This window comes from Cydia pomonella, chromosome 1, assembly GCF_033807575.1.
Source record: "Cydia pomonella isolate Wapato2018A chromosome 1, ilCydPomo1, whole genome shotgun sequence".
In the NCBI taxonomy this organism is placed as follows: domain Eukaryota; kingdom Metazoa; phylum Arthropoda; class Insecta; order Lepidoptera; family Tortricidae; genus Cydia; species Cydia pomonella.
The window spans coordinates 31,649,167-31,675,929 of record NC_084703.1 but is presented as its reverse complement, the minus strand read 5'-3'; the positions used below and the strand labels follow the sequence as shown (position 1 = coordinate 31,675,929).

The 26,763-nt window shown below is 38.8% G+C and overlaps 1 protein-coding gene across 1 annotated transcript in view; it reads right to left on the bottom strand.

Annotated features, from left to right (window-relative positions):
* Positions 1 to 995: 995 nt before the first annotated feature.
* Positions 996 to 26,763, bottom strand: part of LOC133528511 (integrator complex subunit 4) — a 28,162-nt gene continuing 2,394 nt past the window's right edge. The window contains exons 3-16 of the mRNA XM_061865902.1: positions 25,169 to 25,417; positions 23,075 to 23,250; positions 21,657 to 21,849; positions 20,160 to 20,334; positions 19,452 to 19,657; positions 18,554 to 18,676; positions 17,985 to 18,120; positions 17,486 to 17,623; positions 15,953 to 16,109; positions 12,317 to 12,463; positions 11,589 to 11,776; positions 9,211 to 9,353; positions 6,130 to 6,349; positions 996 to 3,854 (exon numbers count right to left, since the gene is read on the bottom strand). Of these exons, the coding sequence (XP_061721886.1) occupies positions 3,655 to 3,854; positions 6,130 to 6,349; positions 9,211 to 9,353; positions 11,589 to 11,776; positions 12,317 to 12,463; positions 15,953 to 16,109; positions 17,486 to 17,623; positions 17,985 to 18,120; positions 18,554 to 18,676; positions 19,452 to 19,657; positions 20,160 to 20,334; positions 21,657 to 21,849; positions 23,075 to 23,250; positions 25,169 to 25,417 (2,451 nt within the window). The 3' untranslated portion in view covers positions 996 to 3,654. The remainder of the gene's footprint in view (positions 3,855 to 6,129; positions 6,350 to 9,210; positions 9,354 to 11,588; positions 11,777 to 12,316; positions 12,464 to 15,952; positions 16,110 to 17,485; positions 17,624 to 17,984; positions 18,121 to 18,553; positions 18,677 to 19,451; positions 19,658 to 20,159; positions 20,335 to 21,656; positions 21,850 to 23,074; positions 23,251 to 25,168; positions 25,418 to 26,763) is intronic.

Sequence of the window (26,763 nt, the reverse complement as noted above, 5' to 3'; positions counted from 1 at the left end):
TTATTGGTAGCAAATAGTTCACACTGATTTCTATTCATAGTTTACAGAGGTACACTGAAGGTACAATACAAATACATCAATTTTGCGTGAAATAATGCAAGATGTAATAGGTCCACCCGCCTAACCTGAGGGCCTACCGCGAACCACGTTCGACGTGTTGCGTCCCTGTCACACTTACGTATGAATTTACAAGTGCGACGGAGAGGCAACACGTCTAACGTGGTTCGCGGTAGGCCCTCTGACTTCAGGTTGGCGGATGGACATTGTTTTGAGCCTAGCTCGTTTTAGGGATACATATACTGATTTCTATTAAAAGTTTACAGAGGTACACTGAAGGTACAATATAACTGCATACTTTTATTGCAGTACAATGCAAGATTTTAAGAAAAAAGGTCCACCCGCCATTCTGACGTCAGGATGGCGGGTGGACCTTTTTTCTTAAATATTTCGTTTTAGGGAGAGGTACACTGGATTGTATTAAAGGTACACCGAGGGTATAATATGTTGCAACGGCAACCCCGTTTCTCGCCTAGATTTGTATAGTGCTTTTCTCAAACTTGCAATGAAAAAAAGAAAAGTTGTAGTCAATTTGTTTTATTCGTAGGTTTACACAGCTAAAAACAAATCAAGAATCCAAAGAGCATAATTATAATCACTACGTTTTAAGAGACGGGACTTCCATACTAGCGATTTCGCAAATCATTACCAAAATGTACGACAAAGAACTGTCAAAGAACCATAGTACCAACATAAGCGATTTAAATAGTGTAGTACGCTACACACTTGCGTTTCTTATCGATATCGATAAAATGGGGAGGGTTGAAACATAGGCTCCTGTCTACAAATTTTGTATTCGAAATCAGGTTCGTATCGAGTCCACATAAGTTGTATGTTATATAGTCGATAATTCTTTGAGTGGACTAATACGTGGTCGGGCTTAATGTGGACCCGAATTATTTTTATAGTTTTTAAGTCGAGGTTTTTTTTTTATATTAAAAGCTCTATTTTCAAAATGATCTGCACATACATGTTTCAATAAATGTAACTTTTCTATGGGAAGATGTATCAGATCTTCGTTCCCAACAAATTTGATCCACTGCCTACATCTGAAAACATACAGCCATGGACAAACATGACTTTAAGTGTTTGCTAATGACTAATGAGATGATCAACTGATTATTTAGCGCTAATATGCATCTATAAATCATGTTTTTTGGAATCCAGTTATCAACAACCCTTTATCAATGCTCTAACTTTTTATGTATTTATATGTCTGTTAATCATGAGAACCGGTCTGGCCTAGTTGGCAGTGACTCTGCCTATGAAGCCGATGGTCCCAGGTTCAAATCCTGGTACGGACATTTATTGATGTGATGAGCATGAATATTTGTTCCTTAGTCATGGGCGTTTTCTATGCATTTATAAATACTTATATATTAGGTATACTCGGTCAAGCAAATCTTGTCAGTAGAAATACGCGGCAAATTTGAAAAACGCGCTCCCAAGGATGGGCCGTGTAGGGCCACGGTGCTAGCGGTGCGCGGGGAGGGTCACTGCGTAATGCAAGCCAAATATTACATGTACAGTCAGCGTCAAATACTTTGTAGCAACCAAAGTAGCCAAATAGTTCGGTACACCATATATTTAGTATGGTGTACCGAACTTTTTGGCCACTTTGACTGTTTTTGGCAATTTTGTCCTCAATATCTCTATCTATATGTGGCCACCACATTCGCGCTCGGGCTTCCGCTTTAGTTTTTACCATTCCGAAATGAGAGCTATGCAATTCTGTCAGCAATTTGTTCTCTGTACACTGAGGGAATTACGACCTTATGGCCTCTTAAAATGCATCCATTTTCCAATGACAGCTCTAAACGACAAGCGAAATATGGTTTTAAATCAACATATGGCATTTTAGCCGGCCAACCGTTAATTATGTGTTATGTATTGTGTTCTTATTAAGAACTGCATCGTTCGCGGTTTCCTTTTGAATATCAACAACACTAAGCGGCATTAAAATCGAATCCGATATAAAATTTATGTACATGGCTTTATCATGTTCGTTTTGGGGTTCTAGGTTATCCCGCGGATCAAAATTGACTGAACGGGACAAAAATCGGCTACGTTGTGTTCTCCCTTAACATATTCTATATTAAAGTTATATGCCGATAAGAACAACGCATACCGTTGCAAACGGTTAGCCGCTAGTTCAGGTACGCCCTTTTTGCTGCCAAAGATTGACAAAAGCGGTTTGTGATCCGTGCGCAAGGTAAATGGAACCTATCGACCATATATATAATAATGAAATTTCTTGATTGAAAAAACGAGAGTTGCGGCCTCTTTCTGAACTTGAACATAGTTACGTTCTGCCTTAGAAAGTGATCGCGAAGCGTAGGCCACTACACGCTCGGTGCCGTCGCGCTGCCGTTGTGCTAGCACGCCGGCCAACCCGCGCGGGCCCGCGTCTGCGGTGACCACGGTCGGCAGGTCGGGGTCATAGTGCGCCAGCACCCGATCGGACGCTAATTCGTACTTGATTTTGTTAAAAGCTTCCTGTTGCTCTTGGCCCCATTTCCACTTTTCACCTTTTTTTAGTAATAAGTGTAAGGGGTCAAGTATACTGGACGTATTTGGAACAAAACATCTATAAAATCCAATCATGCCCAAAAAAGACTTGAGTTCGCTCACATTCTTAGGACACTCACAATTAAGAATGGCTTCCACTTTTTTATCTGATTTATGCAACCCATTTTTATCGATGCGGAACCTATTTATTGTTCCGATTCAGGCCACAAGATGGCAGATCCTCCAACGCGCACGGTCCCTATATAAAACTTTTTTTGTTCCTAGTTGCGTTAGCCTGTAAGAATCTACTACTGGATGGTTGAATGCCAAGACGTTGTCATGGTTTGACGTTTAAAAATAAAAGAAGGTTGTTTACAGGGTGTGTAAGGGTGCCTTTCGACGAGAGATGTGCTATGCTATGTGTTCATACATTTGAAACGCAAGCATAGCACATCTCTGGTCAAAAGGCACCCTAAGGCTGTATGAAATTCCTTTAAACATCATCTTCTCTTATTGGGCCCCATACATTCTACGAATTCTCTCTCTGCACTTCTTCTCTTTCCGCACAGAGTTTAGGTAGTATTTCCGGACCTAATTTGAAGTTAGTCATGTCAACATTTCATTGCAAGTTCGAGAAAAACATATTACTGCACTATTGAATTTATATTCAACTGTAATTTTTTTGGTGTGCTTCACCTTATATTAGGAGGATATTGGAAACTTTATTACATTTGGTATTTTTTAGCAAATATAATAAATTTTTAATTTTTAGCAGGATTAAAATATTAATTTTGAAATAACACTTACTCTCAGGCACTACGGGGATTCACACCACCATTATGTTACCTAAGAATAAGTAATATAAAACAAGTAAAAAAAAATTAATATTCACGTATTAATTTCGCGCCTTTACGTAAATTTTATAGTTTCACATTCACTAACGAATATATCAATGCAATGTTGCATATATCTGCTGACAAGACATGATATATTCTGTCACTGCACGCTTGTATTGTCGCACAATTACACTGAATGTCTCCGTGATGGGAGACGGCGCGTGCGCTTCGGGAGCGGTCTACGTGTCGGGTACTAGAGACCGCGTTTGATGGGCTTGGGCGCCACGGTGATGCGCACGGGGCGGCACAGCTCCACCAGCGGCGCGGCGTCGCGGCCCGCGCCCTCGTCCACGGCCAGGCACACCGACACGTCCACGCCGCACGACTCCGTCCACACGCCGTGCGAGATCAGCACCTTCGTCAGCAGGCGCACATTCACCGTGCCGTCGTCGTCTGCACAATGAAGTTACCTTTAGGGTCTCATCACCTGAATTTCATTGAAATTCTAATATACTAGAGCCTCACTGAAATATTATAACCAATTGCAATTTTTACTTCAAAATATTATAATTACGTATTAGGAATTCTTTGGATATGTACTTGCCAAAAAAACCGTAATTTAGTATTTGTGTTTGGGAAATTTTACGTTAACAATGTATTTTTAACCTCTTAAGGCCCAGCCAAAGAAATGAAAAATCCAAAATTTGCCACTGGAATTTGAACCTATAGTGCACGGAATACAGTAGATTTTATTTTGTTTGAAAATTGCACGAAACAAAACAAATGCAACTCTGTCCTAATTGAATATGATTTAAATTTCATCGAACTGAATAAGTCCTATAGGTAGGACCTCGGGCCTTACGAGGATATAATACTTGTTTACAAAGAAGTACGGTATCATGCTAATTGTTCTCAAAATTATTTATTTATTTATTTATTTATTTATTGTTCGGAGAACCAACAGCTATAAATTGTACAATAGTTATATATATATAGATAACAAAGAGCCAATTATAGGTTCCCACCGGTAGCAACAGGTTAACAGATAATTGGTGGTTAGCACTAGATTTTTTTTTTTTTTACAACGTGTTACCACTAATATTTTTAAATATTAATACTTATTATATTATATACTGAACAAAGACACCAAAACTTATCAGTAAACTTAATACGTTAATCGATACAATAATATGCCAACACATACGACTCGCTCACTCAAGTAATTTATAAGTACCTGGGCGACCGAGCTTTGCTCGGTTATAACTATTTATTGTAATATGATGGTGTATAGGTGATAATCTTAACTACATTTTTTTACTAAATTAAACTTGTCTAAAACAATAAAAATTAAAAAATTATATATAAACTTGAACATATAAAAAAAAAAAAGTTAGTCACCGGGTGAGATTCGAACCCGTAACACTCGTTTCTAGCCGTCCGCGTCTTAACCCGCTGGACCAGACGGACAGTGGCCGGCAACACGAAATTAGCGACCATATTCTGCGTCGAAAGAAAAACGCATGAAAACTCGAAAACACGCGTTTTCTCAAACATAAGACTAATCTAGATCGATTGTATACCCACAAAAACCACCATATACCAAATTTCAGCGAAATCGTTAGAGCCGATTCCGAGATCACAGAAATATATATATATATATATATATACAAGAATTGCTCGTTTAAAGGTATAAGATAATTACTCTTACTCATATTGAGAGAGTATACTGGGACAAAGTGTGGTAGTGCTACTCGAAAAGTCATATTTTCATAGGACTGTCGCTTACCAAGTGGGTGTAAAATTAGCCTGGACCGAATCTACATATACTGTCATGAACCTGTGGATTAGGCACTACCACCACCAAGTTGTTACCACTAGGAACTACTGGGAATTTCTTTCCCATCTTTTATCATTGGTAACTACTGGGAAAAAAAATTCCCACTAGTGGGAATAATCCTCAGATTAATAAGATATATTAATCTCATCCTCAGCATAATAGATTATCAGTTGAAATGTTGTAAATTATTATGTTGACAACTGACAGCGGAAAGTTTCCAATATATATTATACACTGTGTTTTTATTGAATTACATTTACTTCAGGGTATGAGTAAGTATGTTGAAGGAAACGAAATGGCATAGTAAATTGTAAAAATGAAAGAAAATGTACTTTTTAAATTTATTTTTTAGATTTTTGTTTATAAAATGTCATTAAATGTTGCATATAGCGTTGTTGTAACACGGGTATTAAATTTAACAACCACCAAACAATTGAAAACTGATATATCAATATCATTTCGAACATCGATCGTCCGAGATAGTACTTACGTTTGTATGAATTCGTACTTAACAATCAATATGTAAACAGGCCCTAAGGTAAGTGTGCACGCTCGTAGGGGCCTTATCAGATGAAAATAGAATATCTATTATCTCCGAAATTGAGGTAATTTGAATACTGGTGTCTTTGGGAAAGTTGCTTAATTTAAGCTCAGAAATGCACCATTGAAATTAACGGAAAAAAAAACACGGTGTATATGTATACAAAGTAACAGATTATCAGATGAAATGTTCTAAACCTATCGGTTGGGTTGCTGGATAAATCTATCTTTACCTAAACTCTTATAACGTTTTCACAATATCACATGAAAAAAATGTCTTCTCTTGTACTCCATCCATTGTATCTTTTGAAGTAAAGACTGTTTGTTGCCATAATAAAAAAAAATACTGACTGGTGGTATGGTGGTCGAGCGGGCGCAGATGGTCGCGCGGCGGCGCCAGCGCGTGCGCCTGGCGGTCGGGGTAGGCCACCCGGACGCGCAGCGCCGCCGGGTCGCGCACGCGGAGCACCTCGGCCTCCAGCGCCGCACCGCCCGCCAGCCCGGCGCTGAACCGCAGCACCGTGTCGCTGTCGCTCGCCGGCTCGATTATCGTCGCCGTGCACATGCGGATCTGAAATAATACGTTATGGCTTTTATCTACACACATATCATAAACCCTCTATGATGGCTTCAAAATGCGTAAATAATGGCCAACATTAAAATAAACTGTTTTGATACAACACATTTCTAATCTGTGTAAATGTTGTATTTGCTTCATTATATGTGCGCGCGCGTATGCCGTGCGCGTTGGAGGGTCTGCCATCTTGTGGCCTGAATCGGAACAATAAACATTTACATTTACACGTCACGTGTTTTCTTGTGCATAGTAGATTCTGCCATCTTGTGGGCTACATCGGAACAATAAACATCACATTTACGCCTCGCGCCAAAAATCTGACAGCTCCTGTGCTGCCTCCTACAGTTCATGCACGCTCCCTATTGTAGCCGGTCAAACAATTTTGTCAGTAGAAAAAGGCGCGAAATTCAAATTCTCTATGAGACGATAACCCTTCTCGCATACTTTTTTTAAATTTGCCGCTTTTTTCAACTGACAGGAATGCCGTGACAGACTATACTTACTTTACTATTTGATGCGTGACATACCCGAACAAATTTTTTTATTTAATTACCGCCATTTAACGTACAGTTTATCTTTTGTTGTTTTTACACTAACTATAGCAAACGTTTCGTGTAAAATAAGCGATAAATATATGACAGAGACGCCACCTCTTATCCGCGATTTCCGCCAAGAAAGCAACGGTGCTCCAATGTTTGCAGTAATGCATATATCATAGAAAGTTTATGAGAGTAGATAAAAATAAATAGTGTATATAACTGTACACTTCCTTTTAAGAAATTCACTTCGTTCGTTTCTTAATCCCACACTCATATTTTAATGTCTTTTATTATGTAGCAGTCACGTACACTGTTATTATGCAACCGTTGTATAAGAAGACAAAAAAGGCGAGTGGCATGGGTTAAAATGTGAGACGGAGCCGCAGGCGAACATTGTAAAGGAATACGCCACGAGCATTTTTGAGCTACTTATACAACGTTGCATACAATACTTTTTCAAAGAGTCAACAAAAATAATACTTTGAACTAGTAAAATCATATAGGAAACCCACAGTATACAGCTAAGATGCGAGAGCATACATTCTTACGCGCCCGGTCCGCCGCGGCCCGGCTGGTCAGCGACACCTTCTCGTAACTCATGAGGCCCTGGTACTTGCTCCTTGCTAAATTCAATTTTTGGACAGTCTTTTTTCTCGACTTTGGCCACAGTAGACTGTGGAGACTAACAAACAACTCTAAGCGATCTTGCTATATTAAGGGTGTCACATGCGCGTTTCTACTATACAACCTAATGAATATTTTGTAAGTTGGCAGAAATATACTTAGTTTGAAACTATATTAAGCTTGATTGCTTAGGTTGATAGCCATTAATCGGATTTTAAAGCACAAGTGCTGTTATGAGGAATAGACAATATAGACTTTTCTTCAGACCTATTATATATGTTCTTATATTATATATTATTATTATTGTGTTTATGTTTATATAAATGACCGATAATAGTAGAAGAGAAAAAAAACTACTATCATACTTTCACCGTTAGGCATGGCATGGGTATACAAGGTGGAAAAAATAATGGGCCCTGGAGGGAAAGTACCTTAAGATCTTACAAAAGAAAACTAACTAAAGGACGTCGAACTTAAAGATGTCCCTCTGTTCTGCAGGAAAACAAGAATATTTGAGGAGATCAGTATGGGAATGCCGGGGCAGTAACCTGCAGCTCCAACTCCAGGGAATAGGGCTGAATGAACGCAACGTGCGATCGACAGCCCGCCTGTTTCCGGCCGGGCGTCCCTACACTACATCTACCTTAAAACCTTAAGTTACATTTTACTGAAAGAAAACATTCTTTTATTTTTAAAAAGAAAAAAAAACTGCATTCAAAGATTTTTACCATTCGTTTGTCTAAAATATTTGATTTTATGGATATTTTGTACGACAGATGAGTGTAATGCCTAATGTTTTTTGGAGAAATTTTATCATTAACATTAACTGTATCGACTAGTGAAATAAAATTGCCAACTTTTTTTTAATGCACATTTGATTATTTATAAAAACAAAAGAATGTGTCCTTTAAGTATTATGAACTAAATTAAAGTTTTATTTAAGGGACTTTCCCTCCAAGGCTCATTCATTTCTTCCACACTGTATAAATGAGTACATAATGTAGAAAATTTCCAAAAAATTAAGAAATGTTCTCGGAAATTTGTACTTACATTACAGTTTATAGGAAGTTACTAGACAAAGGCCTCAAGATTGCTAATTAAATTTTGACGGTCGTATTGTAATATAAAATTGTAATCTAAAAAAGCGGTACGATTTTTCACAATTCTCTGCTGCCCAAGCCTACTGCACCTTAACTATTTTGTAAAGTTTTCGTCGGCAAATCGCTTGAGTAGGCACGGGCCTGTACAACGTTTAGGATCGGTGCACCAAACGGCCTGTTAGAGCGTTCGCTAAAATTTATTGTATGGAATGTTTCATAGTTCACTGCTGAGTCACGTTGACGTTGATCCGTCCGATAATAATAGAATGTAGAATGGCAACTGGCTCTTAGGGTCTATTTCACAATCTCCAAGTATTGAATAGCTAATTAACAAATAAATTAACTGCCAATTTTTGCACTTTATCTACCAGTTAAGCTTATTTGATTTGATTTGATTGTGAATCGCCAACTATGACTTTATTCGTCAGATAAGTGGCAAGTAGCTTATTCAGGACTTTACTTGGACATTGTGAAACAGCCCCTTAGTCTTATTATTTTTACGCAGTTTTTTTAAGCAGTCAGTATTCGTATACATTGAAGTTAGAACGGCTGACTGCACTGTGACAGCCGCCCTATCGCATTATCGGCTTACGTCGACGCTGGGTGGCGGGATGACCGGCAGCGGCGCGGCGTGCAGCAGCGGCAGCAGCGCACGCGCCAGCGCCAGCGGCTTGTTGTCGGCGCCCAGCGACAGCTGCTGGAACACGCCGATCGTGAACGGGTCCGGCTCCACTCCTGCCAACGTATAATAAAATATTCATTCTGTTATAGAACCTTTATAAGATCGCGTCACACTTTCCTGTCCTCTGACAAGGCTTTTGATTTCGGTCTAGCAAAGTCATGTCGGCCTTCATTCATTATCAATGCATATTTGAAAGGTTGCAGGAAAAGAGTTATTGATACAAGAAGAGGTGTACAGTCTATGATTAAATAAATAAATATTATAGGACATTATTACACAAATTGACTAAGTCCCACAGTAAGTTCAATAAGGCTGTGTATGAAAAAATCCTAAATTCGAGTTTTACAGCCGAACTGAATGGTACTACGAGGTAATTTTCGGGGTAGTTGAATTGTCAAACGTCAAGTCAAACGTAAGATAGAGAGTCTGGCTACCGAAATATTACACAAATATTTGGCGGGAAATTTAAAAAAATCTTGGGCTGGTCACACTTTATGTAGTAGGAATTATAGTTTTGATACTAGAACATATTTTTGATTTTCTGTACACACGTAAGGTACCTAAGGAAATCAGTTAAATATACGTTGACGTGCACTCAAAGTCAGCTCACATAATTTCTACCGCTATGTAAAATACAAAGACATGTTTCGCCAAGATATTATTACATATTTTATATTGTTAAATGAAATTACTACTGACCAGTCACTTCACTCCACAGATTTCTTCTAATTATTGGTTTTCAGTAACTCGCTACGTTCCAATGTTTGGATTTTATTGATATTTTCCAGAACTTCTAGTTTATCCGTTTCTTTACACACTTCATGAGATTCAGGTAGTAATAAATACACGTACTTAATTAAAGTTACAGACTAATGTTAGAACTTCACGTCAACTTCGATCATTGTCGTAATTATTTACGAGCTTAAATAATAGTTTGCGGACCTCACTCGGTCACTAGTCATTATTAATATTATTTAATATAAACCCCTTATAAACCGCGAATAATTTGAATGAATGACATAACGTCGGGGATAGTGCAATACCGCGTAACTAACAAATGCAGTAAGGTCCAATTACCACGTACATTGTTTGAATTTCGAACTCTTACGACTTTGTTAGTTACGCGGTATTGCACTATCCCCGACGTAAATTGACAACAGCCTTTAGCGTTTTTTTTAAACATAGACAATTGCTGATACCACAAGGAAAAATCTGTCGACAATATTTGGCTAGCCAGACTCTAGACTTAGCAATAAATATTTCTACGGTAACAAAGGTGTGTTACGATATATTTGGTCACTTTGGCCGGCACTGTTTATTTGATCCTGCAAAAGGGTTACGGTCTAGCTGAGGTGGGGAATGTAAACGCTCCAGGTAGATTCTTATTTTATGGTAATATATTTTTTTCTTCATAAACGAAATACAATAATGTCGACTAACACAGATGCTTGCAACTTTCAGAATGAAATCGCCTGCAGATCTTTATTCCTTCAGCACAGTGGCGTAGCATAGGTCACTCGCACCCGGTGCGGATCCCAAATTTGCCGCCCTCTTATTTTTGTCATCCATTATAAAAAATTTGGGCATGGTGTAAAAAGAGTACTTTTATTAGTTTTATTGAATAATTTATTGAATTGAAAAGTGAAATTAACATTTTTTGACATAGAATAGAAGGTAGAATATCACTTAGAAACATTACAGAGAAAACTTAATAGAATAATCTGAATAATGGAGAAATCGCCTACTTCACGAACGCTATTTTACGCACGAGTATCATTCTAAGCTCAACTTTTTTTTTTAACTGACACCTCCGCAGCGCCGCCCCCGGCAAAGTGCCGCCCGGTGCGGGCCGCACCCTCCGCCCCCCCCCCCCACCCCATGCTACGCCACTGCTTCAGCAGGGTGATAGTTCTGAATTCAAATAATCGTTGCCAGTTATCTAACAAGAGACTGAGAAGGTTTCCAACCTTCACAATCCCAACTGTATTACGCCGTACAGTGATATGTACTCCAGCTGTCAAACGAGAAGCAGGATTTTTTCTTAGACTTTATACCTCTTGAACTGTTCATTTATTTAAACTTTATTGCAGAAAGAAAACTGTCAAAGAGCATTCTCTATCAGTCAACCATGGGGTCAAATAACTCTTTGGTTACTATTAACCACTCACGTGCTTGATATTTTTCAGCGACTTCTATTATTATAATAAAATAAGGGTGACAGCTGGTAACTACAGTAGCAGTGGATATTAAGTGCAGTGTAGTGTGTATAGTGTAATTGGTTGCAGTACCCGCCGCGGCCAGCTGTCGGTCGAGCAGCTCGGCCTGGTGCGTGAGCGCGGCCTGCGCGGAGAGCGCGGCGGGCGCGGGCGCGGCGCCGCCGGCCGCCGCGCACAGCCGCGCCGCCGTCACGCGCAGCGCCAGCTGCCCCACGCACGCGCGGGCCTGCTCCGTCACCCCGCTGAACTGGTGCTGCAGTCTGCACAGGTACAGAGGGGCACATACTTCTAATTAATATGGAATATTAGTAAGCAACATCAATACGGATAAGTGCGACATAAGTTGTTTATACTTTGGTGTTTTTTGCGAGTATGTTGCCAGCCACACTTCTACGTAATGGCTACAAGTGAGTATTAAACACTTAATTGTATCTTTTCAAGATAACCTTAAAAAATAATTCTTTTACATTATTACATACTACAAAATATAGAAAAATGCGAAAAGGTTGTGTTAAAAATTTATAATAGTCGTTTGAAAGATTAGTCAGTACGCAGAGCATTATACCGCACATTTACTTTATGTAGAATAATCATTTAGTAATTGTCACAATTACCCGGGAAACCATTGGTCGAAACACAATAGGTCTTTATAGCTAGACTAGGACATGACTAGACTAACCTACACAACAACTTTTAGTTTCAGTCTGATAAACGTGGTTTATCATTATATACTTTAATTATATACTTATTTTCACTTACACAAATGACCATAATATGAAAAGATTGCATGTCACGTGTACCTGAGCGTGTCCTGCGCGAGCGCGGAGAGCGCGTGCGCGGGCGGGCCGTCGGGCGCGGCCAGCGCGCCGTGCAGCGCGCGCACGCAGCGCGCGAACAGCGCCGAGAACACCGCCGCGCCCGCGAACAGCGGCTCCATCTCCGCCAGCCTGCACAACACCAACGTCAACTCTGGTACCTAATCCACAATATTTAGGGCCAGTTGCACCATGCCCATTTGATGTACTGATCATGTGTAAATATGGCGCTAGCGAATGCTAACTGCATATTTGGGTTGCACCACGCTATGTGTCCGTTAAAAAGTTACGCTGCCCTTAACCGGTGGCAGAGCACTGGTTAACAGCAAAGTCGTTCGATAAATATGGCGGCGCTTTTTGGAAATCGTCTGTATTTCACGAATTTATGTTTGATTATTAAATAATTTGAGTAAAAAGTAATGTAAATTATTAAAAATATATTTAGAACAATAAAAAGGTGGAAATATCTAAACGCAAAAACGTGTGATAGTTGACATAATGGTTTTAAATGTCATTTTAGTTGCGAGACTACTTGTGTTTCATAAAATACATTAATTTGTTCCGGATATTCAAAGAAAAGGTGTGTTTTAAATTGAAATCGAGTGCAGAATGAGTTTAAGTTGAGGATAAGACCAGATTGATGCTATCACAGGTTAACAAATACGTCCCATAAAGTGAAACTCGACGGCATGTAATGAACACTATTTATCGACAGACTGGTCATTAAAATCAATTTAAAACGCTCTCTGTTTATTGGAATCAAGATAAGAATGTTATATCCCTTGGAAATATTAGTGGACTAACTATGATATTCGAAAACAGCGAGATGACAACTATAAACATATACAAAGTCGGCCTCTGAAAATCGTAACCCAGAAGAGAAGTGAACTATATTTATAACTATAAAATCACATAAAACAAGATGCTACATATGAAATCAAGTATTTTAGTGCGAAGAAAATGTATTGGACAATTCCAGACCAGTCGGCATAATAGGTTATATATAAGTGGGCAAAATGTGTACCTAATGTAAAACTGATTATAATACGTCAATTCATACATACTTGTTTGTGTTTTATTTGCTTTTACAACATATCTTATTCATTAACCCTAGAAACAACAACTTTGCAAGTAATTAACTAAAACAGTTTTATTTATGGTGATATTTATATTTAAATTAATATTTATTAGAATACGAAGTTACAATTAGATTTAACAATTAACAGCTCCAAAAATCTACATTTATTTTGAGTGTGGGCTACCTGGGTATCTCTTATCTTCAATTATTACATTATACCTATTATAGGGTCCCGCACCCGTTAGCGACATGGCATGGCAGGGCGTCCTTCAGCATATTGCCGAGGCATCCCTACACATTGAGCTCTGCTTGTGAATGTCAAGGTATCCCTCTGGAATTTTCAGGTTTACCACAGTGTCTTAGAAATGCCAGATGTTCTTAGCATTTGTTTGTGTGAGGGATGCCTCGGCATGCCCTGACATACTTACCTTGATACTACGCCAAAGGATCTCTTACTGTGTCTAGACAATAGTGGCCTCCGAGCCTAATAAAGTAATTCTTCTGGAAATATCGAATATACATGAGAACAACTGAGTAGTTTAATAGGTATAACCTGCGGTGGCAGCATGGTTCCATTTTTATCCACTTGTCACTATGCCTGTCACTTTTGCACATACTTACTTGTTAGAACATGACAGGCATGGTGACAAATGATAAAGAGCTGACCATCTTAATTGTTTCCTTTCATACTGGATAACATTTATAAATATAACAGCCAATACCTGGGTTAGATAAAATATAATATGGCCTCCCTTCTGTCACCTGAATTTTACTTGTATTCAACCAGTCATACAGTGAAGTCGCATATAAATAAATTACAATGTAACAATTGTATGTAACCCTAGCCATGTATTGGAAATAACATAAGAGTTAATTAGTAAAAATATAATCCATAGGTCTTAATTTGCAAAAGAGCATTACAACATACTTTAGAGAATGTGTAAACCCATTATTTTTAAACCTGACTACACATTTATTATACACACGACTGACTACTGACAATACCCTACCTACATATTAACCCACCAATACCTATTCATCATCATTTAAAACCTAACATACCTAAATAGCTCTAAAATCAGTCATAATAAAAGGCCCTCAGATTGATTTTATTTGTTTTCCCCATACCAGTTTTTAACAGCCCATCCATGTTTCATAAATGATTTATATCATGATCACCCCAATAAAGAAAAAAATAAATAATAGTTGGAATAAACAAGTGAAGTCACCAGTATGACAGAAAATATAATAAGTAGGCACTTAAATATAATAGTGAAATAATATATTATATGTCAATGAGTTGTTGATTTCTCTCCGGATAACCTTTTACCTCCATTAGTCACTACAAAAAGGATTTAGTGTAAGATAGAAAATAAAGTAAGATAAGGTAACTAAAAATGTATTTTATTATCAAAAATTAAATTCAGATATCATTTATAATACTTTATTTTTCGCAACAAGTTTTTCCAGTTAATCTAGTGTATGATTCTTTGATTTCTTGAATCGATTCACTTGTGTGTAACTTTCATCTTGTATTCCATATCAAATGGTGTATATCAAACCTGAAAAGAAAGTAACATGAAATTATTGTGCATAAAAATATATTGTGATCCGTTTCAACCATTGGCAAAAAGAAAATGCTTAGATCAAGCAGGTTTAAATTAAAGTACAAAAGTAACTTGAATATCTGCTACTAACAGAACTAACAGTTATGTATTATTGTGTCAACAATATATGTAATTGGAAATGTTGCCCCAACTGTCGGTATTTGTAGGTAGCGTAGGTAATTCCTTGTGCTTAGGGCTCTGAAAGTAGTTAGGGATACGTATTAAACGAATAAGATAACTTACCGGGCAATGCAGCTCCTTGTTTAATTCGGTATTGCAGCTTGGAAAGCACTTGGTCGTAGTCGTAGTCACAATCGTAGTCAGCAGTTTCACTTTAATTTAATGTGCCATAAATATATTTAAGATTGGCATGGCATAAATTGTGTAATATTTAGATTTAAAACCTGAAAAGAAACTAGTTCGCGCCTACAAGTTTTCTCGTTGTTGAAAAATTTGACAACTTTGACATTTATGACTGGGTTGCTATATGAAAAAATAATTCTACCATAAATTTTTTGGTAGGAACGCGTTCATAGTATGGCCACACGATTAGCGCCGACATTCTGTTATTTTATAGTTGGTGCAACGCATTTTATTTAGCAATCGTTAAGACCCCCACGTAAGCGTTAAAATTTAGCGAACTGTGCTTACGTTAGCAGGTGGTTTGGTGCAACTGGCCCTAAGATTATAATAAAATTTGATTGCCAGTTTTCAAATCGCCGCGGACGGTTCCTCTTAAGCCTCCTAAGTTATAGTTCCAACGTCGGTGCCCAACCGAGCTTACGGCCCGCTTGACGGTTAAGGGTCACCGCAGCCTATGGACGCCTGCAACTCCAGAGCTCATACTAAATAAGTTATTGGGGTAGTTGACCGAGCTAAGGGAAGGCACAGTCAAGTAGGGATACAAGTGTGCTGTCGCCACAGGCTACAACCCACCGGTCGAGCTGCTCCTCGGCGGCGCGCAGCATGGCGAGCCGCACGCGCGGCGACAGCGCGCTGTTGTCCGTGTGCCGCAGCACGGTCGCGAAGAACCGCCGCACCGCGCTGTCGTCCAGCCCCGCCTCACTCTTGACGCTCGTTAGCTTCGCTTCACCTGATACATTTCCAACAATACATTATTAAATTTCCGGTACATCAATAAAATTGCCGGTAGGGTCTATTTTTTTTTTTGTAAAAATATTTGATAATAAGCTTGACAAATTTGTAGCGTATTCCCGAGCGTTAAGCCGGATTTGTATCTCTTTGTCGTGACTCTCCATACCGCATTTTACTCACACAGAAAGGAAGTAGTCGTATTCGCTATGTGCACGACTGTCACGCAACCTAGCAAAATTCAAAATTAAATATTCAAAATTCAAAAATTTATTCTGCAAGTAGGCCTCAAGGGCAATTTTACAAGTCAATACAACATTTATAGTAACAGCATATAGTGACATGAAAAATACATAACAACATTTATAAATACAACAGCCAATACCTGGGTAAACATAAAAAATAATTAGCGTCTGCAAGTCTAGGGGAAAACGTCAATTCACTACATCTTATAAAACTAAAAACTACTGAACGGATTTTCATACGTAGAGTGATTCTTGAGGAAGGTATATAACTTGTTAAGGTTTTGTGTAAATTGGTTGAAATATAACGATGTTGTCGGAGAAAATCACGCTGGCTAGGAGCTTTAATCGAAAACGCTGCCTAATCCGTTTGAGCTATAACAACACAATTTATGGTGGGGTTGTTTCTCATTCATAGGTCTACAAAAAAGTCTGCGATGTTAAATGTCTGTCTTTTAAGGATAACTTACTATACCCATTTTTAACTTCTAGAAAAGATCACGTAATATGTGGCATTTGCAAAGCTATTTATATGGATACATTATTAACAATTATCAAATTAAATACGTAAGTTATATTAAGCATTCCATATAGATTACAATGGTCCGTTACACCATACAATTTAAATTAATATTTCAGGAGATCTCGTAAACTAAAGTTTCATTTTGAGCCATATAACTTGTACGAAATGTTAAAGACGCTCGCAGTTAGTTCTAATTTTTACCACCTTATGCGCTGGGATCGCTTTTGCCCTTTTGCAAGTTGATACTTATTTCTCGCTGTAGGCAGTCTTTGATAGAAATTGCGCTTATTCTGCACGCAGTGCGTATTGAATTGCGGACATCGCGGTGCGTTAGATTTCGTCGTGTGTGCAAAAAAAATTGGTATAATTTTTTTTGTCATGTTTTTGTACTATCTATGAATATAAACGTAGTCTGAAAGATTTACCTATTGATTACTTGTAGTTTGTTACTTTTTTTACCCCTCGTTTGCCGTTATCTACGTGTTAACGTACTATTCGGTATTCGGCCGAATAGTGAAATTGTGGCCAAATTTTTTTTGCATCAGTGCTATTCATTCGGTCATCGCATAATGTGCAGCGACAGTGGCGCCCCCACAGATGTGTATACATTACCTATGGGCAGGTGCGGCACGAGGTGTGGCATGGTGTCGCGCAGGTAGGTGTAGTGCTTGATGGTGTGCTCCTCAAACAGCGGCAGCATGGTGGTGCACTTAGCCGCCGCGTTCAACGTCAGGATCAGGACGCACATATCTGCGCAGCTCAGGAATTATATAATGCGCGGATGACACTAATGTACGCGGTTTATAAGTTAAACAAACGTTCTAATAATGACGCGAAAGAGCGTAGGAATATGCTTATAAGTCTTATAACTAATACAAAGTAATATAAAGCTTTACAGTTTCTAACGTAATTCTTAATTTTTGTATACTTACTCTTTTGCAAATAAATTGATAGTTTCATTCATGGCTCATTCATGGAACGCAACGCTTTTAATAACTAGCGTGGGATTTCCCTTGACACCTTCAACACCATAATCAATCTGAACATGCAAGTGTAAAGTAAGTAGCCCCCAGCGTTTGAACTTGTAGTTATGAGTCGTGGTAAAGGATACAGGCCGGGTCCTCGACGTCGGGCTCGGGCATGTGGAAGAAGGGGTGCACGGCCAGCAGGCGCGCCGTCAGCGGCAGCACCAGCGTGGCGTGCGCGCCGCCCATGCGCTGCATGCAGCGGAACGTGGACCGCTTGTCCTGCACACGGTGCGGTCACCAATAAATACATAGTTCGATCGTAGCGGCCAAATATATCGTTGCATACCTTCATTACCATAAAAATAAGATGATGACTTTACAAAACAAGAGAAGGTAGCACCAGCAGGACTTTGACCACAAAGCTAGAGCATTGTTAACCCTTTGAAAGTCACGCCTATCGTGCGCGCCACGTTATCGTGAACCTTGTCGGAATGCACGAAGGTTGATTTGGCTGTAGCTACGCGTATCTGTTTTCGTCTTTGGCGGTCAAAGGGTTGATCTACATACGATTTAATAAATATACAGACATTGCGGATAGATACCTACATACAAGGCAAAATGCCTGTTTGGTCAAAAATGAGTTAAGCAGACGAATCTGAAAAAATAAGACGTTAGTTTAAATATTTATTTGATAAACACTAAGGTAACGTACCTGAGGATATCTCTTAAGGTTTTCCAGTATTTTGTCGATGCACATTTCGAGACAAGTCTTGGATGAAACGCTGCAGGCGCCGAGCATCCTGTGCAGCCCTTCACGGACGTCCATCGAGAAATCCTGTAGAGTAAAACCATATGTATCTGGTTAACATTAGCTACTATACATAATCATAATCATTTATTTGCACATAAAAAGGGTTTACATAAAAGGTGTTACAAAAGTTACATGTCCTAGCCGTTTTTGTCAGCATGCAAATGGGTCCATAGAATACTACAAGAAGAATATTCATAAACATATTAGAGTATCACAATACTTAGTCAGGTCATAAGTTCTGTCATAAAGGTTTTGGCTGATACACTGTAATACAAAGCTTTTAATAGAAAAAGTTACAGTCAGACCAAGATAAGTTGGCAGCGATTTTGATGGCCTAGACGCTGCAAGTGTCAAGTTAACGTCATAAGTTCATAGAAGTTTGACATTTAAAATAACCCGTGCACTGTCTGCGCTATCAAAATCGCTGCCAACTTATCTTGGTCTGACTCTAGCCATGGTTAGCTGTTTACACTATTTTAAAGCTGGATGTGTTGGATGCTACAAACATGAATATTTCAACGGAATTTAAAGATTTTACTACTATTTTCCTTACTGTGTTAATATTGACCATAAATTAAAAACGATTACTTGAAATAACGATTATGTGAATTGCAAAAACATTTTAGGGCTACCGTATTTGGTATTATCAACGAAGTTCAAAACGGTTATCACCTACGTCCTACGTAGTGTGCGACCTTCACTTACATGACGAGTTTCAAGGAAATAGAAAGACAAATGGCTTGGAAGTAATGATGGTAACATGGTAACATTTTGTAGGCACGGAATGCATGGTACTTGCCTCGAGGGCCCCCAGGATGGTCTCGAGCTGGTCCTCGCGGAGCACGATGTGGTGCGCGATGCGCGTGAGGCTGTCGATGGCGCGCAGGCGCACGTCCTCGATCTCGTCGTTGAACATGTCCACCAGGAAGTCCAGCGACGTGGTCGCGAACACGGCGTTCTCCATCGACAGCTGGCACACCGCGTCCACTGCTGCCGTGCGGACCTCTGCACAATCATTCCTAGTTTTTAATGAAATTTCGACACCAGTAGTTACCACTGGAAAAAGGTGGATTTTTTGTTGTTGATTGAGTTTAATGCTAATATAAACAGTATAGTATGTCATAACTATATGTCGATTAGTGTTTCAGTGAACTGCCTTAAAAGTGATCAAAAATATTTAAACTGTTTTGCCGGTGCAAGTGCAAAAACTAAAATAGTTAAGGAGAAATAAACTTGGATGAAATTTATCTCATTAATTGTTAATTGAATTAATTGTGACGTTATCTATGAAACCTAGATCTTTTGTGGAGGGCGCTTACGCTGCACTGCGCAGCGCAGCGTTGTAATTATATGGGAGCATCGTTGATAATGGCGTAAGCGCCATCGACAATAAGGGCATTATTACGAACGAACAAACAAATAAGTCAAAACCGACTATTCTTGATCACACCCAATGGTTGGTTTTTAGTTTTCCATGTACCAAATAAAATAAAATAAAAGTAGTGACCCATGAGCTCGTCCTCGAGCCCGTGCACGAAGGCGCCGGCCGCGCCGCCCGGCAGCAGCTGCACGGCGTGCGTCTCGACCAGCTGGCCGGGCGCGTCGTCGGCCCAGCGCCGCCCGCTGGCCCACGCGCCCGACCGCACCAGCTCCGCGCCGCGCTCGTGCGCCGTGCGCTTCCTCTGCCAACATACCACTAATAGCTTGTACCCACCCTGTCCAGGTGGCACGCTCGTTTTATGTGCAAAACAACTTTAGATTAAATATCCAAGTACCTACATATTACCTATATGATATTCTAATTCACTATTTTAAGACCTAACAAAAAAGTTTAAATTACAAATAAACCAAGTTCGGTGTAGAGCTCTATCTGCGATATTGTAAAAATACCTACGCACTACGCAAAAAGTTGTATCAGTACACGAAGCTAAGGTATTTGTAAATAAATAAATATAAAGCCTTATTAAGTGAAATGTGGATTTTTTAAAGAATTACTAATATATTTTACAGTACTAATGTTGCTACTTTACCGCACTAGTGCGAAAATTAGCATACTGTGTCGGACATTTAAATGGCCATATGTACTGTAAAACGTTGTACGATACATCTGCGAATAAGTAATTCGCGACTCGTGTCGATTTAAAACACTCCATTCGGTCGTGTTTTAATTTATCGCCACTCGTTTCGAATTTCCTATTTTTCGCACTTGTATCGTAATGTACTATCATCACACTAGTTCTTAAAGGCTGTCTTTGTACTTCAAAAACGGATGAGCATTGCATTTCACCCACAAGAGTAGCAAAATAATCTGATGCAAATTTACGACCAGTTTGGCCTAGTGGGTAGTGACCACGCCTACGAAGCCGATGGTCCCGGGTTCAAATCCTGGTAAGGGCATTTATTCGTGTGATGAGCATGGATATTTGTTCCTGAGTCATGGGTGTTTTCTATGTATTTAAGTATTTATAAATATTTATATATTATATATATCGTTGTCTAAGTACCCTCAACACAAGCCTTATTGAGCTTACTGTGGGACTTAGTCAATTTGTGTAATAATGTCCTATAATATTTATTTATTTATTTTATTTATTTAAATTTTGAGTTATTTCCTCTAGTTAGCACGTAGAACTGACTTTTAAATGATGATTTTACGATAAATATTGAATAATGTTCATTTCAATTTAATTTGAAATATTTTACAGTTAGTAATTTCAATTATTAAGCTACGATCGTGAAATAATTCAGATTTTTCGGGTATCAATATTAGCAAGAGGGGATAAACAAAAAAACCCCTTTGTAAAACAATTACTAACCGGAGATCAAAATTAAGATATATTCCCTGGGCGCGTAGCCAACGTGCCTATAGTTAACGCTCCGTAGCCAACGAAACGCAACTGTCACTGTCGAACTAATATGAAAGAGTGATAGAGAGATGACTACTCTACGCCACAGAACGTTAACGATTGGCACGTTGGCTACGCAGCCAGATTAGAGACGATACCTTCATGTTACTCATGAGCTGCTTGTCGAGTGTCTGCAGCAGGAAGCGGTCGGAGACGCCGCGCGTGGTGCCGAGCAGCGAGCAGGCCAGCGCGCGCACCTGCATGCACAGGTCGTTCACCGCCGAGCAGATGCGGATGAACGCGTCGTCCACCATGCGCATCTTCGTCTCGCCATCCGACATCGTGATTGTGCTGCGCAAACACCTTACTGTTAGGGGGTCCACTCACTCATAGTACGATTAATCACTTCGATCAATTTGACGAAAATTATGAATATCGGTCGCTTCGAAAATTCCTGTCAACACAAATAGCGATTGGTCGTTACGATCGATACACGATCGAGGGATGCAACACCCATACACGGAGCAACTCGTCATTACAATCGATGCGCGATCGAGGGACGCAGCGCGTGCGGCGCCTGCGTCAAGAATGAGATAAAAACCAAATCGTTGGTCGCAAAGAGCCATATAATGTCGATTCATCGTTACGATATTCATGATAGTACGGGTTTTTGTTACGATTTCCGATATCGTCTTCGATCAAGTAAATCGTTAACGATATTAACATACACTTTTAATTTATCGTTTTGATCGGTTTGTAACGACGGATCGTGAAGATAGATCATACCATTTACGCTACCTTCATATTGCCCATTCGGTTTAGCAATTTGATTTCTGGGTCCTTCATACCTTGACATTGTGACAATCAACATGAAAGCCGCTAGGGATCTCATATTATGGACAAGGTGTAAAGTGATCGAGGATGTGCTTATTCTAAGCAACTTAATGCCTGCAACGTAAACCTATTTCAAACCTCGATTCCAATGTGACGTACTACTTTATGTATTATTTAACTTAATTCTATTGAAACTTAAGAGAATTGGATTTACAAAAACATTGTGTTTTTTTTTTATTTCCCTTAATTTCAAAGGTATTCTCAAAGACACCGGTATTCTAATTAAATCCATTTCGGAAAGTAAAAACAATATATTTTTATCTTATAAGGCCCTTAAATGTTTAGTATGGGGTTATACATTTGCTACTAAACGTACTACGAGTATCTCGGACGACCGATGTTCGAAATGACATTGATATGTCACAGTTTTCAATTGTTTGGTTAGGTTAAATGTAATGCCCGTGTTACAACAACGCTATATGCAATTATAAAATATTTTTACAAAAATAAAATAATAAAAAGATACATTTTTTTAAAAATTAACTATGCTATTTAGTTTCCTTTAACGTACTATCCATACCTTGAAGTTAACGGAATTAAAAAAAACACGGTGTATACTTAGTTATAATATTAAATTTTATTAACCCACTCTATATGCACTTTGATGCATGCGAAGCACAATTTCTCGGTCGCAGTTAACCCTCCTTCAAGTTACCTAGAGAAAAGTTTAAAAGATGCATACTTCTCCGGATACTTGTTTCCTAGCAGCCAGACGAGTTTGAGGGCGACCTCGCGCACGATTTCGTAGTCGTCGCTGAGCGCCTGGCACGCCTGCTCGTAGTGCACAGCGCTCAGCACGTGCCCGCGCTCGTGGAAAGTCAGCAGTGACTGGAATGCTTCGCACCGCACACGCGCGTCCTGTTCATTAATATAACAATGAGTAATAAACTCTCAAAGCAGCAGTGTGCAGTGCAGATGTTGCTGCAATCCCTGCTGTCGGTTCCCAACGAATTCAAACCTTTATAATCTGTCCTCTGCTGGTATTCAACCTCATTGTCAACATTGATCTCATCTGGTTGTGACAAATACTTGACTCGGTCGTTTACCTGGTTTATAATCATTTCCATCTAAACATATTATCTCTTCATATTACAACTTTTTATATTATATCACAAACATATATTATTTTAGAGAGAGTTACCATTTTAGGGTTTCCTAAAACATATACACTCCTAAGTTAACTCACTAGGCTTAAATCGACTGATCTTATTAATTTAAATTAAAAGACTACTAAAGAACAGATAGACAGTAATAAATATTGGGTAATCAAGAAAACTTTGCCAATGATTTATAACAAAACATGGCTAGACTGATTTCTCTTTTACATAATAAAATAATAAATATTTTATTATGAAAAAAGAAATGAAAAACCGTAAAGCTGTTGGTCCTGATGAAATTCCTTCTGACATGTGGAAACGGATGGGCCCAGTAGGATTTATCTGGCTTGCCAGGTTATTCAATGCTATCCTTGTCTCAAATCAAATCCCGGGATATGGCGTCAAAGTTAGATAGTGCCTTTCTTTAAAAACAAGGGTGACGTCAGCATCTGTGGAAATTACAGAGGGATAAAACTTACCTCTCATACCCTCAAAATATGGGAGAGAATATTGAACCACCGCTTCCTTAAGTGAGTGTCAATATCCGAAAACCAGTACGGCTTTACTCCTTGGAAGTCTACGATTGATGCCATTCAAGGCATCAGTATCATTATGGACAAATACCGGTCAAACTATGAAAATATACATATGATTTTTATTGACCTTGAAAAGGATTTTGACCGGGTTCCAAGAGATCTAGTCTGGAAAGCAATTAGGGATCGAGGAATACCGGAACATTACGTAGTTCTTGTTCAGGACATGTACATTCGGAGTAGTACGAAAGTAAAAAGCTTAGTCGGCGTCCATCAAGGTTCCCCCGTGAGCCCTCTACTTTTCAACATAGTTATGGACTTTCTTACCAGAGACATCCAGTCCCCCTTGCCCTGGTGTATATTATATGCAGATGATATTGTCCTTATTAACAACAGTGCACAACAGCTACAAATCACTCTCGAGCGCTGGAGACACGTCCTCGAAACCAGCGGTCTTCGCATCAGCAGAACTAAAACTGAACACCTCAACTTCCAGCACAATTTACATCAAAGGAGAGCCACTACCCAAAGTCACTCAGTTTAATTAGTTTCACATAGAGTGAATGCTGCTTGGCAAAGATGGAGGTCCCTTACGGGAGTTCTTTGCGACCCTAGAATGCCGTTTAGGGTAAAAGGGAAAGTTTATAAATCAGCTGTCAGACCTGCCTTAATGTACGGGACTGAATGCTGGGCTATTAAAAAGGTGTACGTAAACAAAGTCCATGTTGCAGAGATGAAGATGCTGAGATGGCCAGCAGGCGTAACAAGACTCGATAAAATACGAAACGAGTATATCAGGGAGAGTTAAAAAGTTCCGCCCATCACAGATAAGATCACCGAAAGCCAACTTAGATGGTATGGCCATATAATGAGACGTTCCGAAGATCACGCGGTCAGGAAGGCGCTGACAATACCATGCACCTGAAAAGGCAGTGGAACACCGAAAACCACGTGGCTGGCTACTATAACCCGCAACTTGGAGCGAGCCCAAATTACAGATGCGACAATCCAGGACAGACCATCTTGGCGCCTTAGAAGGAGAGCCAACCCCAAATAATGGGAAGTGACAAGGAAGAAGAAGAAGATATTAAAATAATAAATTTCATCAAAATATTATAGTTCTATAGTTAAAGTAATTATAGTTACCTCAGCATTAGAATACTCCGCAAGTAGTTTAACCACAGCATCAGCCTCAGCTATGGTTTCTAATGTTCTGTCGATTTCAGGGCACAGAGGGTAGAGCTCGCTGATGAGCTGGAGGCAGCGGCACTTCACCTGGTGGCTCGTATCCTTCAGGTTCTCCCGGGCCACGGACACCAGCCGCATCATGAGGATCTTGTCATCGGACAGTTTACCTCCCAGTTTTAGTAAGGTGGCGAGACCTTGCGCTATGACCTAAAGAAAATTTTTGTTGAGTAAGAAATTGCTTAATATAGATTTAATGGGCTCTTCAACCCAAATCCAAAGCCAATCCATCAATTAAAAACTGGCTACTGCTGTCAGTTACCTGACTGGTTAGTTAAAAATTAAATTTAGCAGGACCTTTTCTTATAAGCTCATGTTAATGGAACAGGTGGTAAAAAGGGGCCAAGAGCAACTGGATAGAAATTTCTATTTTTAGATTTCGAAAATGGCGGAGCAGTAGCGGATACTTGCTTCAGAGGACAACCATTAAAACTTTGTAAAACTGTTGGTGTGGAAACTTAAACTTTTTCAATTTTTGAGCCGAAGTACTAATGCAAGCACATTGAGAAATTATGGAAAATGTCAGCAATTTTTTTTCATCCACCACTGAAAGTACGTACAATTGAATAACTAAAGTACATTCCATCTGATTTCGACAAATTAAAAAAAAAAGTGTACTGCATGAATTTCTAATAAACTGATAAAAATTGAGGATAACCTTTATGATACGAAGTGTTATACCACTACCATTTGTTTTTTATCTTCAAATTTCCGAGCAGTGCCCATTTAAAGGAAAAAATCGGGTCATATTCCTGCTTGTACATAATGTGCTCTAATTTTTGATTTAGAATAGGTAACCAAATAAATGTTTCTTTATTTGATTAGGTATGAAATTAGCTTTATGTATATTACGACAAAAGTTAGCTAAACCACCTATAAACAAAATGGTGGCCATCTAAAATGTTCACCTTTGGCTTATATTTAATGTTTTTTTGTTTCAACAATTGCCATAAATAGAAGAGTTACCAAAGTATACCAAATGTAAAAATATTTGAATTCTTGTTATAGCATGAAATTAGCAGTTTAAAAAATCATATTTCACAAATGAGTAAAAATAACAGAATAATAATAACTGACTGTAGTTAAAGAAAACTATTTTTTTTTTCAGAAAATTTCAGTTTTTATATTTCACTCCACATGGGTCAAAGTCGACCATTTTTCGAAATACTCAATTTTCACAACTCCTTTTGAGATAAATATTGTTCTACGATAATGAAATTTATTTAACAGTATAAGAAGGGCAAGTACTTTATATTTTAGAAATAAATTACCCTTGATTAGGGTTCCCAACCGTACTATATTATATAGTATTGTACTAAATTTTAGCTCTCTGTACTATATACAATTGAAAAAATATATAGTACGCTAAAATACTATATTTCCGACATCCTTCTAATTTGTTCAAGATCGATTATCAATTTAATTGTAATCAAATAAAATTATTTCAAGTATGAAGACAAAATGGCGTGAGGAATCTTAACAGAGTGCTAGTAAGT